Here is a 15,280-nt window from a genome sequence, read left to right as displayed (position 1 = left end):
CGTTTATAATGGCCAGCATTGTGCCACAGAACCAGAGAATGAAGGATGATTCTCCCTAGGCATTGTGGGTAGATTGTGAATAAATACGTTTTTTTTACTTGCCCCCATTGACCGTCCATGCACTTTGAACCAATGGGTACTAACATGGCTACAGCCAGAAATATAGACATAAATCCAGCTACAACTGTTTCCACCATTTTTACATAGATCTCATCAGTGCAAGTTATGGATCACTGGTTTCTGCTGTGTGTGACATAAAGAGTAATGCAACATGGCATGCATTGGGGTTATAATAAGGTGGAATAAAAATGAGCTTAAATGGCCTCAACAAACAAATAATTCAGCTGGAACCTAATTAAAACGAAATTCATTAACATACAGTTAATTTATAGACCAACAATAATAATAATACTATAATATGCCTGGGCAGCACGGTGGATCAGTGGTTAGCACTTCTGCCTTACAGCACTGGGGTCATGAGTTCGATTGGCCTTATCTGTGTGGAGTTTGTATTTTCTCCCTGTGTTTGAGTGGGTTTCCTCTGGGTGCTCCGGTTTCCTCCCACACTCCAAAAACATACTGGTAGGTTAATTGGCTGATATAAAAAATTGACCCTAGTCTCTCCCTCTCTGTCTGTCTCCCTGTCTATGTGTGTCTATATTAGAGAATTTAGACTGTAAGCTCCAATGGGGCAGGGACAGATGAATGAGTTCTCTGTGCAGCACTGCGGAATTAGTAGTGTTATATAAATAAATGACGATGATGATGATGATGATATGCTCAGAGGCTGAGTCTTGCAGCTCTTAAGATCCGTACAGGTTGGTACTAATATAATATACGTACTGTGCCAGAGACCATCATCATCATCGGCTATTTGCCCCTAACCACCTGCACGTAATACGGCTATCTCAGACATATATTTGCGTATTTTTCCCAGTCTGCATCTGTCCCTAATTGCGATACACACCCTTACTGTTCTCGCCCACCGTTAGAACCTCCCCGTCCCGCCTCTCTAGATACATGCTGCCATAAATGGCAGAATAACCCAAATCTGCATGGTATCTACTTTCTAGGCATGCACAAAGCGAGTTCACGCCAAGATACGCTACGCACACTGCCATAGTGCGACTCCCCATGTATCGAAGATGTAAAACTTTCAATAAAGGTTTCAAAAAGTTAATCCATTATATATTGATTTCGAGGAGATGATGGATTAAAGGGCTTTATGGTAATCTCAGCCTTAATTATGTTAATAGAGATTTGAAATGTATTACTTATATGTTCAGTGATGTATTCAGTAAATATTTTCCCAGCGTCTCATGTAGCTGCGCCATATGTTAGTTTCTCATTTACAAAGCACAGATAGCTGTGTAATATGTTACTAGAACAAGCAGTAAGAGAATCGGCCTTACAATTTATTTTATTAACATGAATTATAACGAGTAAAATAGGCAGTTACTGCAGACATGTAATGGATGGCGTGGAAGCGTGTAATAAAATCCCTGCTGATTCTGTATAATAAATGTCTGTGGCTTCTTCGAGTTCATGAATTTTCCTGAGGGTGTAGAAAGAATTTACTGTCAGAGAAATACTGTGTCTCTGCAGAAACAGAAAGCTCCCACTCTGCTCTTCAATTCAAATTTAAACAACAAGTAAACCCACTGTCGGAGGTTACAATATACCGACGGCTGAGTGAATAAAAGCCCTGAAATAACTGGAGTGTTTATAGAGTACTTAAGCGAGATGTCCACTCATCTCTTTATTGTTAATTCAATCTCCTAAATTAAACCCAGTCCCAGAAGATGACTTTCCCAGAGTCAATCATTCATACGATCCGTTGGGTCCCCCATGTCTGCCCTGTGCGTGGGACTGCGAGGGGGGAGCATGGTACAGGCCATACATCACAGGACCAGCTGTTTTGTGTGAATCTTCAGGGATCTTTATTCAAATGCATAAAAAGCTACATTTTTAGTTTTCAGTAGAACTAGGCTTTAAAATCGCCAGTTGGTGACAGTCTACGTTATTATTTATTTCTGTTATCAGTTATCATTTTCTCTGCAGTACTAGAGGCAGCAATATTGTTCTAGAAAGTGAGATTACTGGCTGTAGTTGTAGCTGCCCAGTACATTCCATTGGAGTAGAGATGGAAAGTTTCACAACTAATCCACGGAATGTTCAGCTCATTTATTACTTGTCTTCGGAATGTTGCAAGTCAGTCAAGCGGAATGTTGCCTATACTACATGTTCCATGTGGAATTACACCTGGTATTTTTGTTCCTTATGGAATGTTTGTACTTCTTATATTCCAACTACACCACGGAGCACAATCAATTGACATCTTCTTAGTCCCAGCTCCATATATATATATATATATATATATATATATATATATACAAGTTAACCTGTGGATGATACTCATGCATTCTAGTCAAATCAAGCTACTTAAGGTGTTAAAAAGGTTCTTGTCATGCATTTGGGGCTAGGCCAGGCCTTTTCAGGGGAAGAGCGTTACTTCCCGACGCAAGCGCCCTTTTTTAACGTGGTTTTGTCCACATGTCACCACCTCATCATTTTTCTCCATCACCTCATCCTTCATCTTTATCGCCACATCTATCCAGATGTCTATCCAGACACAGGGATCTCTCTCAGCGGTCCTGAGTATCACACTCCTCTCGCTCTGTCATCCCCGGCAACCACCAACCACTCCCACTGTCACCCCCGGCAACCACCAACCACTCCCAACTGTCACTTCTCCTTCAAGAAATATATATATTTTTTTAAAATCTTTATAAACACTTTTAACAATTAACAAATTAAATTAACAAATTAAAAACATCTTAGTATACCAAATTTCAGCCCTTTCTGAGTTTTTTTTCCCCACGCACACTAAGAATTTAGTAGGTCAGTGCATAACTTCGACCAGCAGGTGGCGCTGCAGCAAATTTCAGCCCTTTTTTTTTCACACACAGACACACGACACTAGGCTTTTATATAGTAGATATATATATACATATATATATATATATATATATATATATCAAAGCAAAAGCAAAACGCAAGCTTGTGTCATGGAAATTTGCATCTCTGAGTGACAGCCGGCTCTGCCGTGAGACACGACACTCAATATTGCAGTGAACAGAGAAGGGAAATGAGCTCAGACTAGTATATTCTTCAAATTCATTTGATACATGTCTGCAGATATCACTATCTCACAATTAAATAGGTTAGAAGCAATTTTAATATATGATTATTTGTCTGGCAGAAGAAAGTTTGACAGAAATGTATAAACCATTGTTAATATTAATTGGGGGATAGGAAAAAACATGGACTTCCCTTCTAAATAGATTTCATACGTGTCCTTTACATTTGCTGACTAACAAACTGTTAAGGACACAATAGAGCTTAATGTAACAATCAGAAACTTGTACTTCATTATCTAACTTGCACTAGATAGAAGCTAATTGCTGATTGGTTTATGACCTACACTTTCATAAATGTCATAAACCTTAAAATGCTTTATAAAAAAAGTCAGAAATATGGCACAAATTAGCTATGGCCAATGATGCCCCTGCGAGGTCGAAATAAACAGTACATATAAAAAAGTGGGTTTTTTTTACCTTTAACAGAAATGTCCACCATATTTTAAGAAATTGTATTATTACATCAGGTTGATCTGTGTGTTGTAATACCATCATCATCATCATCACCATTTTTTATATAGCGCCACTGATTCCGCAGCGCTGTACAGAGAACTCACTCACATCAGTCCCTGCCCCATTGGGGCTTACAGTCTAAATTCCACACAGACACACACACACAGACACACACACAGACTAGGGTCAATTTGTTAGTAGCCAATTAACCTACCAGTATGTTTTTGGAGTGTGGAAGGAAACTGGAGCACCCGGCGGAAACCCACGCAGACACGGGGAGAACATACAAACTCCACACAGATAAGGGCATGGTCGGAAATTGAACTCATGACCCCAGCGCTGTGAGGCAGAAGTGCTAACCACTGAGCCACCGTGCTGCCCCACCATGTAATAGCACCATAGTTGTAGCAACTGCTTCCTGCTGGAATATCATAGACGTGTTTCCACTGTTTACCCTGACCCAGGATACTTGTGGACCTTTCATTGATAGTCCAATCTGTAGGACATACACCTAAAGTAATAATTAGGTAATATGTTATGACTTAAATCTCAACTTTGGTTTGCTAGAAACAGCCAGGTCACAAATTGGTCCTAATTTACGTGATTTAACCGTGTGTGCCTCTTTTGTGCAGTTCCGCCCTTCTTTCAATCAAATCATTTCTCAAGATACATTATGATTTGAATAGGGGTGGAAACACGCTTTATACAAACAGTGCGCACTTTCCATAAGCGTAGACACACACACAGGCTGCATATTTAAAAGAAATTCACATCACATCAGAGCGCACATAACTTTATATGTTCATAAATTAAAATAACAACTACTAACAATATAATAACAACTGTTATTATGTGTGAGATCAGGCAAAATACCCTACGCAAACGGCCGTGCGTCCGGACTTGAATCACCACCACAGAGAGCAAAACAAATTCTATGATAACAGAAATGATTTTCAATGTTGTTAAGCGTAATATTGTATCTATGAACAATGAGAGGCGAGGAAAGATAACTACTGCAGCAGTAAGTCACTAGAGATGTTCAATTAACTTCATGCAAATATACCAGCATGTAGTGAGCTACTTACATATATTTAATTAAACATGGCTTCATGGCTTATTGGATATTCAAAGAAAGGCAACACAATAGAGTTCAAAAATTAAAGAGAAGAATTTTTTTGGGCAATTGTCGTCTTGCAACTCAATATGACATGATGATACAATGTTGCTGATGCTTTGCTGTAAATATATCTGTGTGTGTGTGTGTGTGTGTGTGTGTATAATATATATATATATATATATATAAAATCTGTTCTTTTCTATCTATCAGCACAGTCCCATTGTTTGCCCTTTTCTTCCCTGGAATACCTATTTCTCTCCTGTCCTCTAGTTGAATCTGAAATGATGACAGAGATCAGGAACCGTGGGTGGCAGTCACAGCGCTCTGAGATTGCTCGTAGTTTGCGCAGTGAATAATAGAAGCTATGTCTAGTGTATACAGTCCTCTCTGCACATTTAAGCAAATAAAATATTCGTGGTTACAGCCCAATTATCTGGTTTTTGCTTTGATTTTGAATCAGATCTGTTTATCTCCCAGTTTGAATTAGCCTAGGGCAGAGCATGCTGGGACTTGTTGTCCCAGAGAATGTGAGAGTCACAGGTCTCTGTAGCATAGCACTACACACCACACTGCTATATTGTAGCAATTGTCTAAGACTAAACAAAAACAAATAGAAATAAAAAATAAACACCTGGGGCCTGATTCATCAAGGCCCGTATCTGCCGCTTATGGGTGCAACGTGCGCAAGATCACTCTGCGCATGCCCAGAACCGGGACATACGCCAGTAAACGTAGCACTGTCCGCTCTGTATTTATAAGCAAAGGCCACTGACTACAGCCTATGACTTTGGGAAGTGAACGGGGTGGGGGAAGGGTGTTTGCCCGTAGTCGATGTACAGTAAGGGTGTGCCAAACTGAGGCGCATGCAGCCAGGTCCGAACCAAGCTATGGGCATCTCACCGTTACTTGTTTTTCTGCCGTATCTCTTGCTCCAGCTACAGGGCTAGTCTAAGTCCTGATCAGTAGTGATGACAGTCACGTATACATGCTATAACATGTGTTTGCAATCAGGAGCAACTAAAATTGTATTTTATATTCAGTAGACATAAAGATCATCCTAATAAATGTATTTCATGGGGATTTTTTTTTACTGTTTGATCATTAATGCCTATATTACTGACAGGTGACATTAATTCAATATTTTTTTTCTGTGCATTCTTTTGCGATTTTATAATCCACACAGGTATTGGACGTATTATGCAGGGTCTTGTGTATTAGAGCAGAGCGACCTACCCCCGAATTCATCAGCACACGGATCTTCAGATCCATTCCTTGTTGAATTTGGGAGTACGCAGAGCCGATTTATGTGGGTTTTAAAACAAACGTACACTGCGCTCAGTATGTGTCGTTTGATGAATCAGGACCAGGAAGTCCTGATAGAAGTAAGAGCAAGATTCAGGTCTCAGTAAATTACAATATCTGAGGTTCTTTAGGTACCTGATGTGTCTGACAAATATAAAAACGATGCTGCAGTTTTGCACCGTTTCTGCTTCATTTCCTCTCCTCCGTTTTGTCTGCCTTGAAGCCAACTGGTGCAGTAACCGGACACTGAACATCTCATGTACTCTGCAAGATACTGCCGGAAACTTCCTCACAGAAAACCTGCAATTCTTAGCGAACACTCTTATTGATAGAATTTGCAATATTAGTCATTTAATATCCAGCCGGACATCTCCCCTTACACTAAGTGGCTGCCACTATCTCGGCTGACGTTTTGTCAGTGTAATTTCAGACTTTCCAAATGACATCCTCATGTTGACTGGACCATGACCTTGGTCAGGGCCGGACTGGGACTAAATATCAGCCCTGGCATTTAAAACACACAGGCCCACCTGCTGTGGGCTCCATGCGCGATATTGTTGCACCGTGAAATGGCGTTGCTGGTGCAGTCCAACATGTTAAGCAGCAGCACAAACTTGTGTATCACACTTTGTCTTCTGCCCACCCTGATCAATTCCCTTGTTGTGCAAATCAGTTTCTTGAATTACAAAAGCATACTGTTCCGACTGTGTGCGAAAACATAAAACGACTACAGAAAACCAGGATTGATTAAGGGTTTCGGTCACCGTAGACAAATACACCCTACACCGCCCCCCAATGTATAGTAATACTCCTAAATATAAATATTCCGAAACATTCTCCAGCATTCAAATTTAGATTGATTGCGCCATTCTCTCTTACCTGTTCTTGCTCTTCTCTCTTGCTGCTTTGGTGTCTTCCGCTGGCTTCTGGAAATTTGGAGCCCTGTATTGAAAATGAAAACATTTTACTATCTTGCAAAATTTTAACAAACCCTGAATGAATAGGCTCTTTAATTTAAAAAAATAACCACTCCATCATGGACAGATAACACTACCCCATTGTACAGGCATATATAAGTAATATCTGAAAATTTGTGGTCAATAAAATAATTACCTCTACCAGCCCCATCTCACTGGTATTTAATATTCTAGTGATAGTTGAGACCAGAGAGCAGCTATGTAACTGCCACACAAAAAAGATATCATGCCCCCCAAAGCTACTCTATATTTTAAATACCACGTAAGACATTTCATTAACCCTGTAGGCATTTTCAGCCCCTCTTCCCCCCCCCCCACCTACAGACATTTTCAGCACCTCTTTCACCCCCTGCAGACATTTTCAGCCCCTCTCCCCCCCCCTGCAGACATTTTCAGCCCCTCTCCCCCCCCCTGCAGACATTTTCAGCCCCTCTTCCCCTCCCCCTGCAGACATTTTCAGCCCCTCCCCCCCTGCAGACATTTTCAGCCCCTCTCCCCTCGCAGACATTTTAAGCCCCTCTCCCCTCCCCCTGCAGACATTTTCAGCCCCTCTCCCCTCCCCCTGCAGACATTTTAAGCCCATCTCCCCTCCCCCTGCACACATTTTCAGCCCCTCTCCCCGCCCTGCACACATTTTCAGCCCCTCTTACCCCCCTGCAGACATTTTCAACCCCTCTTTCCCCCCTGCAGACATTTTCAGCCCCTGTCCTCCCACCCCTGCAGACATTTTCAGCCCCTCTCTTCCCACCCCTGCAGACATTTTCAGCCCCTCTCCTCCCACCCCTGCAGACATTTTCAGCCCCTCTCCTCCCACCCCTGCAGACATTTTCAGCCCCTCTCCTCCCACCCCTGCAGACATTTTCAGCCCCTCTCCCCTCCCCCTGTAGACATTTTCAGTCCCTCTTCCCCCCCCCTGTAGACATTTTCAGCCCCTCTCCCCTCCCCCTGCAGACATTTTCAGCCCCTCACCCCCACTGCAGACATTTTCAGCCCATCTTCCTCCCCCTGCACACATTTTTGGGTCCTCTCCCCCCCTACACACATTTTTGGGTCCTTTCCCCCACACTTGCACACATTTCTGGGTCCTTTCCCCCCCCCCCTGCACACATTGTCAGGTCCTCTTCCCCCCTCCCCTGCACACATTGTCGGGTCCTCTTCTCCCCCCCCCCCCCCCCCCCCGCACACATTGTCGGGTCCTCTTCTCCTCCCCCCTCTCTGCACACATTATCGGGTCCTCTTCTCCCCCACCCTCCCCTGCACACATTGTCGGGTACTCTTTCTCTCCCCCCCAGCACCATTTTCCCTGAAAAAATATAAAATACACTTACCATAAGCAGCCTCCGGGAATCCACTGTGCGCCCACTACAGCCAGTCCTACGCGGCCGCGCGATGTGATGACGTCACATCGCGCGGCCGCGTAGGACTGGCTGTAGAGGGCGCACAGTGGATTCCCGGAGGCTGCTTATGGTAAGTGTATTTTTTTATGACAGCGCGGGAGCTGGGCCAGCCCACTGTGTTGTCATGACGTGTGTTGTCATGACGGCTCCACCGGGGCAAAAAAACATAATTTAAAATAATTAAGTGGGGGATCGCAGGGAGCCGGACCGGCCCACACTGCCATCGGCCCTTCTGGCATTTGCCAGAAGTGCCAGATGGCCAGTCCGGCCCTGACCTTGGTTCTTTAAAGCAATACATTTTCCCCTAAGATTATATCTACAGTTTATAAATTATATCATTAATATCATTTTGAACATACCTCCACATATTTAAGTTTTCGAAATCGGGACACGACCAGGAAAACGGAGTGATTGTGAGTGATTGTTTTACATTAGGGGCGTGGTCACTCCTGAAGATATGTGGACACACCCCTGGGGGCGTGTTTTGCACTTATGAAGCAATAAGCCACTCCCAACTACCTTCCATCTCCATTCATCCTGGCACCCATTCACCACTCCAGGACATAACTGGACTGTCTCGCCTTAATAAGGAGATTTGGGAGGAATGTTTTGAAGTATTTAGATAGACATTGGGTGAATTCTAATGTCTTGCCTTACATTGGGGATCTTTCTATATCACATCTTAAAAAAACGACATCAAATACTGAGCAGAAACCACCTACCCTGCACTGATGAACTCTGAAAAGGGTGAAACAAGGTGTCTGTAGGAGGGATCTTTTGTCCTCACTGCTTATGTCGTGCTGTGTATAACCAGTCAGTGAACCATTGCGTTAACACACGTAAAAGGTTTTTTCCAGTCCTCCAGGAATTGAGTTTTTATTATTATTATTTTTCCACTCCATTTCTACTAAATCCAGGAAAGTAATCATTGCATATATACATTTCCAGTAGCACAATTACAGGACGTACCGAATCATTTCTGATACTGTTTCGCTATGGTGGATTCTAAAGACATAAATGTATATATATATATATATAGTTCTTTCTTTGTAAGAAAAAAGGTGCCGGGACTCACATTTTGTTAATCTTTTATTAAAAAAAGATCTTATGTACTGATGTTATACGACTTATTGAGCCACTCTATAATGTATTACGCGGTGATTAGTGTATATAAACTGTACAATGGTTCCTTACAAACACCTCTGTGCTAGATAATCAAATACTTCTCACTAAGTGCCGCGCCTGCAGGGCAGGTGCAAGGTTGCTAGGCATTCTAGGCAAATCTTCAGCCTACCCCCTCTCCTCCCCCAAATACTCCCTTCCTTGCCCCTCACACACTTGACAACTGTAAAATAAAAATAATAACTCTTACCCCCTCCTGGCCGGCTGGCAAGGCTGCAGTCCAGATGCACTGATGTCTAAAGCAGATTGCTGTCCAGGCTTCACTGCTGCCCAGGAGCAAACGCAGGATATCTAGAGGGGAGTCCCCAAATATTAGATTTAATAATACAAAACAAAACAACTGGACATCACTCAAGTGTCACACACTGACATGTTCCCTGCTGCCTACCAACTTTTCTCACATATGCCAACTAGCTATTCTCACCCCTATTCTGCCCCCCTTATTTTTTGTAGCCCTCTCTCTCTGCCCCCCTTGTTTTTCTGTAGCCCTCTCTTTCTGCCCCCCTCATTTTTCTGTAGCCCTCTCTTTCTGCCCCCCTTGTTTTTCTGTAGCCCTCTCTTTCTGCCCCCCTCATTTTTCTGTAGCCCTCTCTTTCTGCCCCCCTTGTTTTTCTGTAGCCCTCTCTTTCTGCCCCCCTCATTTTTCTGTAGCCCTCTCTTTCTGCCCCCCTTGTTTTTCTGTAGCCCTCTCTTTCTGCCCCCCTTGTTTTTCTGTAGCCCTCTCTTTCTGCCCCCCTTGTTTTTCTGTAGCCCTCTCTTTCTGCGTCCCTCCCCCACTTTCTGTAGTCTGTTCTTACCTCCTATGCTTCTTTTCTCGCTTCTCTGCTTGATTGCGGCTCCTCTCACTGGCATCGTCGTAATGTCACGACGCTGCCGGAGCCGGAAGCAGGACACACACTAAGATGCGGTGCTGCACTGCAGCAGCACCGCGGAGAAAAAAAATGTTTTAAAAGTTAACGTTTGAAAACCCCTTGAAATAAGGTGCTGAAACACCGTTTGGAGCGTTCTATGAGAAATAAAGCCCTGTGTATATATATATATATTTTTTTTAAAAATCTTTATAAACACTTTTAACAATTAACAAATTAAATTAACAAATTAAAAACATCTTAGTATACCAAATTTCAGCCCTTTCTGAATTTTTTTTTCCACACACACTAAGAATTTAGTAGGTCAGTGTATAACTCCGCCCAGCAGGTGGCGCTGCAGCTTGGTTTTATTTTTTAAACACACACACACACACAGACAGACTAACACACGCCACTAGACATTTATATTATAGATATATATATATATCTATCTATCTACATATATATATATATATATATATATATATATATATATATATATATACAGGGTGATTCAAAAGTCGCAGTACACCCTTTTATTTCAAAAACTCTATTGGTCAATTTCAAGATGGCGCACGTGTTTGGTACATACCGTAAAGATAGACCACGTCACCCATACCTTAATGGAGTATTCAGGTTTCCCAATTTCCTGTAGAGTTTTTGAAATAAAAGGGTGTACTGCGACTTTTGAATCACCCTGTATATATATATATATATATATATATATATATATATGTACAGTTCAATACTAATTGCTCACTGTGCTTGATGTGAATCATCATTATTGTTCCTGGTCATGTTATATATGAGTATAATGTGCGGGTAATCTGGACTTTTTTGTCCAAATCAATGCAATGTGTCTCTGGAACTGTCCTTGGGGACACATCAACGTGATAATGAGTCAGAAATCTCCACCCATTTTGCCTCGCGTCCCATCGATTCCTTACCATAATAAATGGCAATCTGCGTATCCGAACATTGAGTTTACAGGTTAGGACTGGATGATTGGATGATGTGCTATCTGTGGCTCAGTACCCCAAGTAGAGGTCCTAGATTTTTGGGGTCCCCTGATTGTCAAGTCACCTCTTCTTGGGTCCCACAATAACATGCTGACACTTCCTAAAAAAAGGTTACATACCAACTACTCTAGACAACATCCATGGAAATGGCCTGAAATCATAAGTCTAGATAATGACATCGGAAGTACAATGTTGTCTACAAAGAGCCTATGTTGTAGACACCCATTTTATTTTGCTGTACTCCTCTTCTGTTACAGCATCAAAGCCAGTAGACTCCAAGTTGTGTATCGACCCATCGCTAAGTACCAGTCAACTGTGCCACGTCCCATGTCCGACAGAGTGTGAAGTGTCCGCTTGGTCCGCTTGGGGTCCGTGTACATTTGAAAGCTGTGATGACCAGCAGAGTAAAAAGGGTAAGTTCCAGTTGGTGCTTCTTGTGTGTATTGGGAGGAGGTTTGTCCAACATATGGAGTGCTGCCATGATGGCAATACACACCAATTATTATTGCTGCTATATTGTATTAGTTCGTGTAATTATCACTATGTGTGTGACACTCAAAAGAACTTAATTGAAAATATCATTCAGAAATATTACTGTACAAGATTGAAAATATTGACATGTTTTAAAATATTTGATATCCTTCATATCGCTTTGAGTACGGCCGGATTAAACAATCAGAATTAATTAATCTCTTTTCTGTGCAGCCTCTGTCTATCGAGTTTATCAGATTAATGCTACCCAGGATCCATGATCTTTGTGCTTTCAATGAAATTATTTCTCTTTTGATATTTTGTTAAAATATCCCCACACTCAGTACACATTTTTCACAATGCTATTGGAAATGAATACAGTTGCATCTGAAAAATTATAAAGCTGCCAAACACACATTAAAGAATTTTTGTACATAAACTGATTGTATTGAATAATAATTTAGAAACTCAATCCCAGATTGTAAGTTCTGATCGAACTGTATTGTGTTTCTTGTTTTTTTGTTTTTTACAATTTCTGCAAAATCTTGTTTATTGTATAATTGTAGTGGGTAACTTCAGATAGTTCTTCAATGAAAAGATTGTTTGGAAAAGATCTTTGTATCAAAATTCATAAAAGCATTATGTGTACCTTTGGCTTGCTTTAGACAAAGCAGATATTTTAGAGGGGTGGTGCTTCTCTATCTTGTATCACTCTAAGGCAGTTACAGAGCAAGTGTTTGTGTGATTCCCAGTACCCTCTTTAAAAATATAGGTTGCAGATTAGTAGATCTCTATACAGTTTTATGACCATGATCCAGTGTTGGACCGGGACCAAAAAGAACCTCTGGTACCTCTGTTAAATTTATGTATGTAAATAAAGCTATAACAGTTTTTGCTTTAACTAATGATCACGAGGCAATCAACTAACAATCACAATCAAGAGGCAACAGTCTGTGTGGCTCACAATGTGTCCATCTATTAGTACCACCACCAAACCTGCACAATACTGAGGATCCAAGTCAAATAAGCTTAAAGCAAACCGAGAACCCTTTTTAACAAATGTTTAGAAGTCCAGACTAGCTCGCTTATACACATGCCATAGTTGCCAGATTACCATCTGAAGCCTTAATGTCATAGCAAGCATAACTGACATGCTATGCATTATTATTTGATATTTTTGTGCTCTACCACACCCCCTTTGCTTACTTCCTTAAAACTTTGGGCGACTATAATTGTTTGTGAAGAAGATGCTTAAACTTAACTATCTTTTTAAAGCTGTAGTAGTCAGAGGGGAGAGGTAGTTAACTGATAAGGCTAAGAACCTTTACTTTAAGTGATATAAAAAGTAAGAAATAGAAAGATTTTTGAGTTAAAACATGTAACAAGAAATCAAATAAATGTACCATAAATTTTACATTTTGATTGTTATGTCCTTCACAGTTTTGTATTTTTAATTATTTTAAAACTTGTATATTTAAGGAAAACATAATTTCCTTCTTTTGTAATATGTATAGGTTTCAAGCTTAGGAAACGTTACATCAGTAATGAGCCCACCGGTGGAACAGGGAACTGCCCTCATTTAGTAGAGGCCATTCCTTGCGAAGAGCCGTCATGCTACGACTGGCGTTTAGATAGACTGACAGAATGTATCCCTGACAACGGAAATAACTGTGGAACTGGTACTCAAGTGCCTGTCGTTACATGTATCAACAGTGATGGTAAGTACATACAGGAATGTAATAAGCCTTCTTTAAATGATCTCAGAATGTTTGATATATGGGATAACGCACCCCCTACGGTGAGAAATAAGGTTATCAGAATTCACCAAGTAGTTCTATTACCATATAATGGCACAAGACCGCATAAATTGTATTATGCTTATTTCACAGAAGTGAGTTTATTACTCCTTGCTGTACGTGAGTCGTAGCATATATGAACAGTAATATATATGGCACGTATAAGTTGTAGCTTTATAACAAACATTAAAGTGTTAAAATCAGTTTTAGTTTACATTGTTTAATTTAGTATTGTTTAATGAGAGAAGGAAAAGCTGTCGGTGTACAAAGATGATTGTGTGACAAGTTATTGTATGGGGAGAAACCTTGTACCAAGGTTATGTTGGGTCTATTGGGATTCAGGTGGAATGAAGTAGAGAAGCTGAAAGTATTGTCCAGATGTAGTGTCTGAACAAATGTTAAGCATGTTATTTCTGTGCAATGGATGAGTTTTGTCTTGACATGCACAATGGATTACTTGCTGAGTGATGAGTCACGCAAGTGCTCCTAGTTTTGCACTTAAGTAGTAAACAAGATTTTATTGTGCAGGACAGGAATGTTTAAATCAGCTAGTGAGGGCGGACAAGGCACATTTTGGGAGGTGTTATTTTATGGGTAGGACATGTATTCACCGGTTGGTCAGAGGTGTCAGGAACCCAACCTTTCCCCCATATTTATAATGAGAAGCACTTTATATCTTTCAGTAGGACTTTTGCAAGAAAGTGCTTTTCTGGGCAGCCAATATACGTGTCTGAAGTATAGTGTATGTTACACTAATGAACACTAGAATTTGATATTTTGATATGGGATACAACTTTTTTTTTTATCAAACTATTAAATGCACTCTAACTTTTTATTAACTGTATTTTGGAGAAATCAGTAAGTATTACAATAGAGTCTAGTTCCTTTATGTCCTATGTCTAGTTAAAAAACTGGGTGGGGAGAAACTTCTTGTGCATCCTGTGTGCTGGCAACCAAACTTTTAGTTCCTGCAGCTCGCTGTGCCTTTGACCTCTATTCACCCTGCCTCCCTCATTCCAATCAGAACATCTTCCTGTTGGATACTAAATAATGTTCGGCTATGACTGGAAGAATTGGGGCATACGGACATCTAAAAATGTAACAGAGAAAAATATTTTTATTTAAAGTTTTATATAATAAACATCATAGAAAGTAAGGGATGTTTTTAAATAGCTGAGAAGCTGGCACCTTTATAAAAGGTGTGGGAAACTATGATTCAGGAATCTTATGAACAATGTAAAAAACAATGGAGATGGAGCAGGATAGTGCACCTTTTAAATAAGCCCTTTGGTCTGGCAATAGTTTTATTGATTTGAAATTCCCACTTGTACGGTCTATATTTAGAACACATACAGCAATGTTCCAACCATACAAATCAATCACAGATAGCAAATATCAGATCACTGAATGCTTTCACACTGAATACTATTATTATATTAATGCAATAATGAACAATTTCATCTATTAAAAAATGATGCTAAAATGTTTTTGAATAAAACCTGCAAGTCTCTACAAACA

General features: G+C 40.7%; 1 protein-coding gene across 1 annotated transcript in view; it reads left to right on the top strand.

The window, feature by feature from the left end:
• THSD7A (thrombospondin type 1 domain containing 7A) overlaps nucleotides 1–15,280 on the top strand; it is a 212,397-nt gene that overhangs the window by 129,077 nt on the left and 68,040 nt on the right. The window contains exons 5-6 of the mRNA XM_075214043.1: nucleotides 11,753–11,908; nucleotides 13,481–13,684. Coding sequence (XP_075070144.1) covers nucleotides 11,753–11,908; nucleotides 13,481–13,684 — 360 coding nt within the window. The remainder of the gene's footprint in view (nucleotides 1–11,752; nucleotides 11,909–13,480; nucleotides 13,685–15,280) is intronic.

This window comes from Mixophyes fleayi, chromosome 5, assembly GCF_038048845.1.
Source record: "Mixophyes fleayi isolate aMixFle1 chromosome 5, aMixFle1.hap1, whole genome shotgun sequence".
NCBI lineage: Eukaryota > Metazoa > Chordata > Amphibia > Anura > Limnodynastidae > Mixophyes > Mixophyes fleayi.
This window is presented reverse-complemented; position numbering and strand designations above follow the sequence as displayed.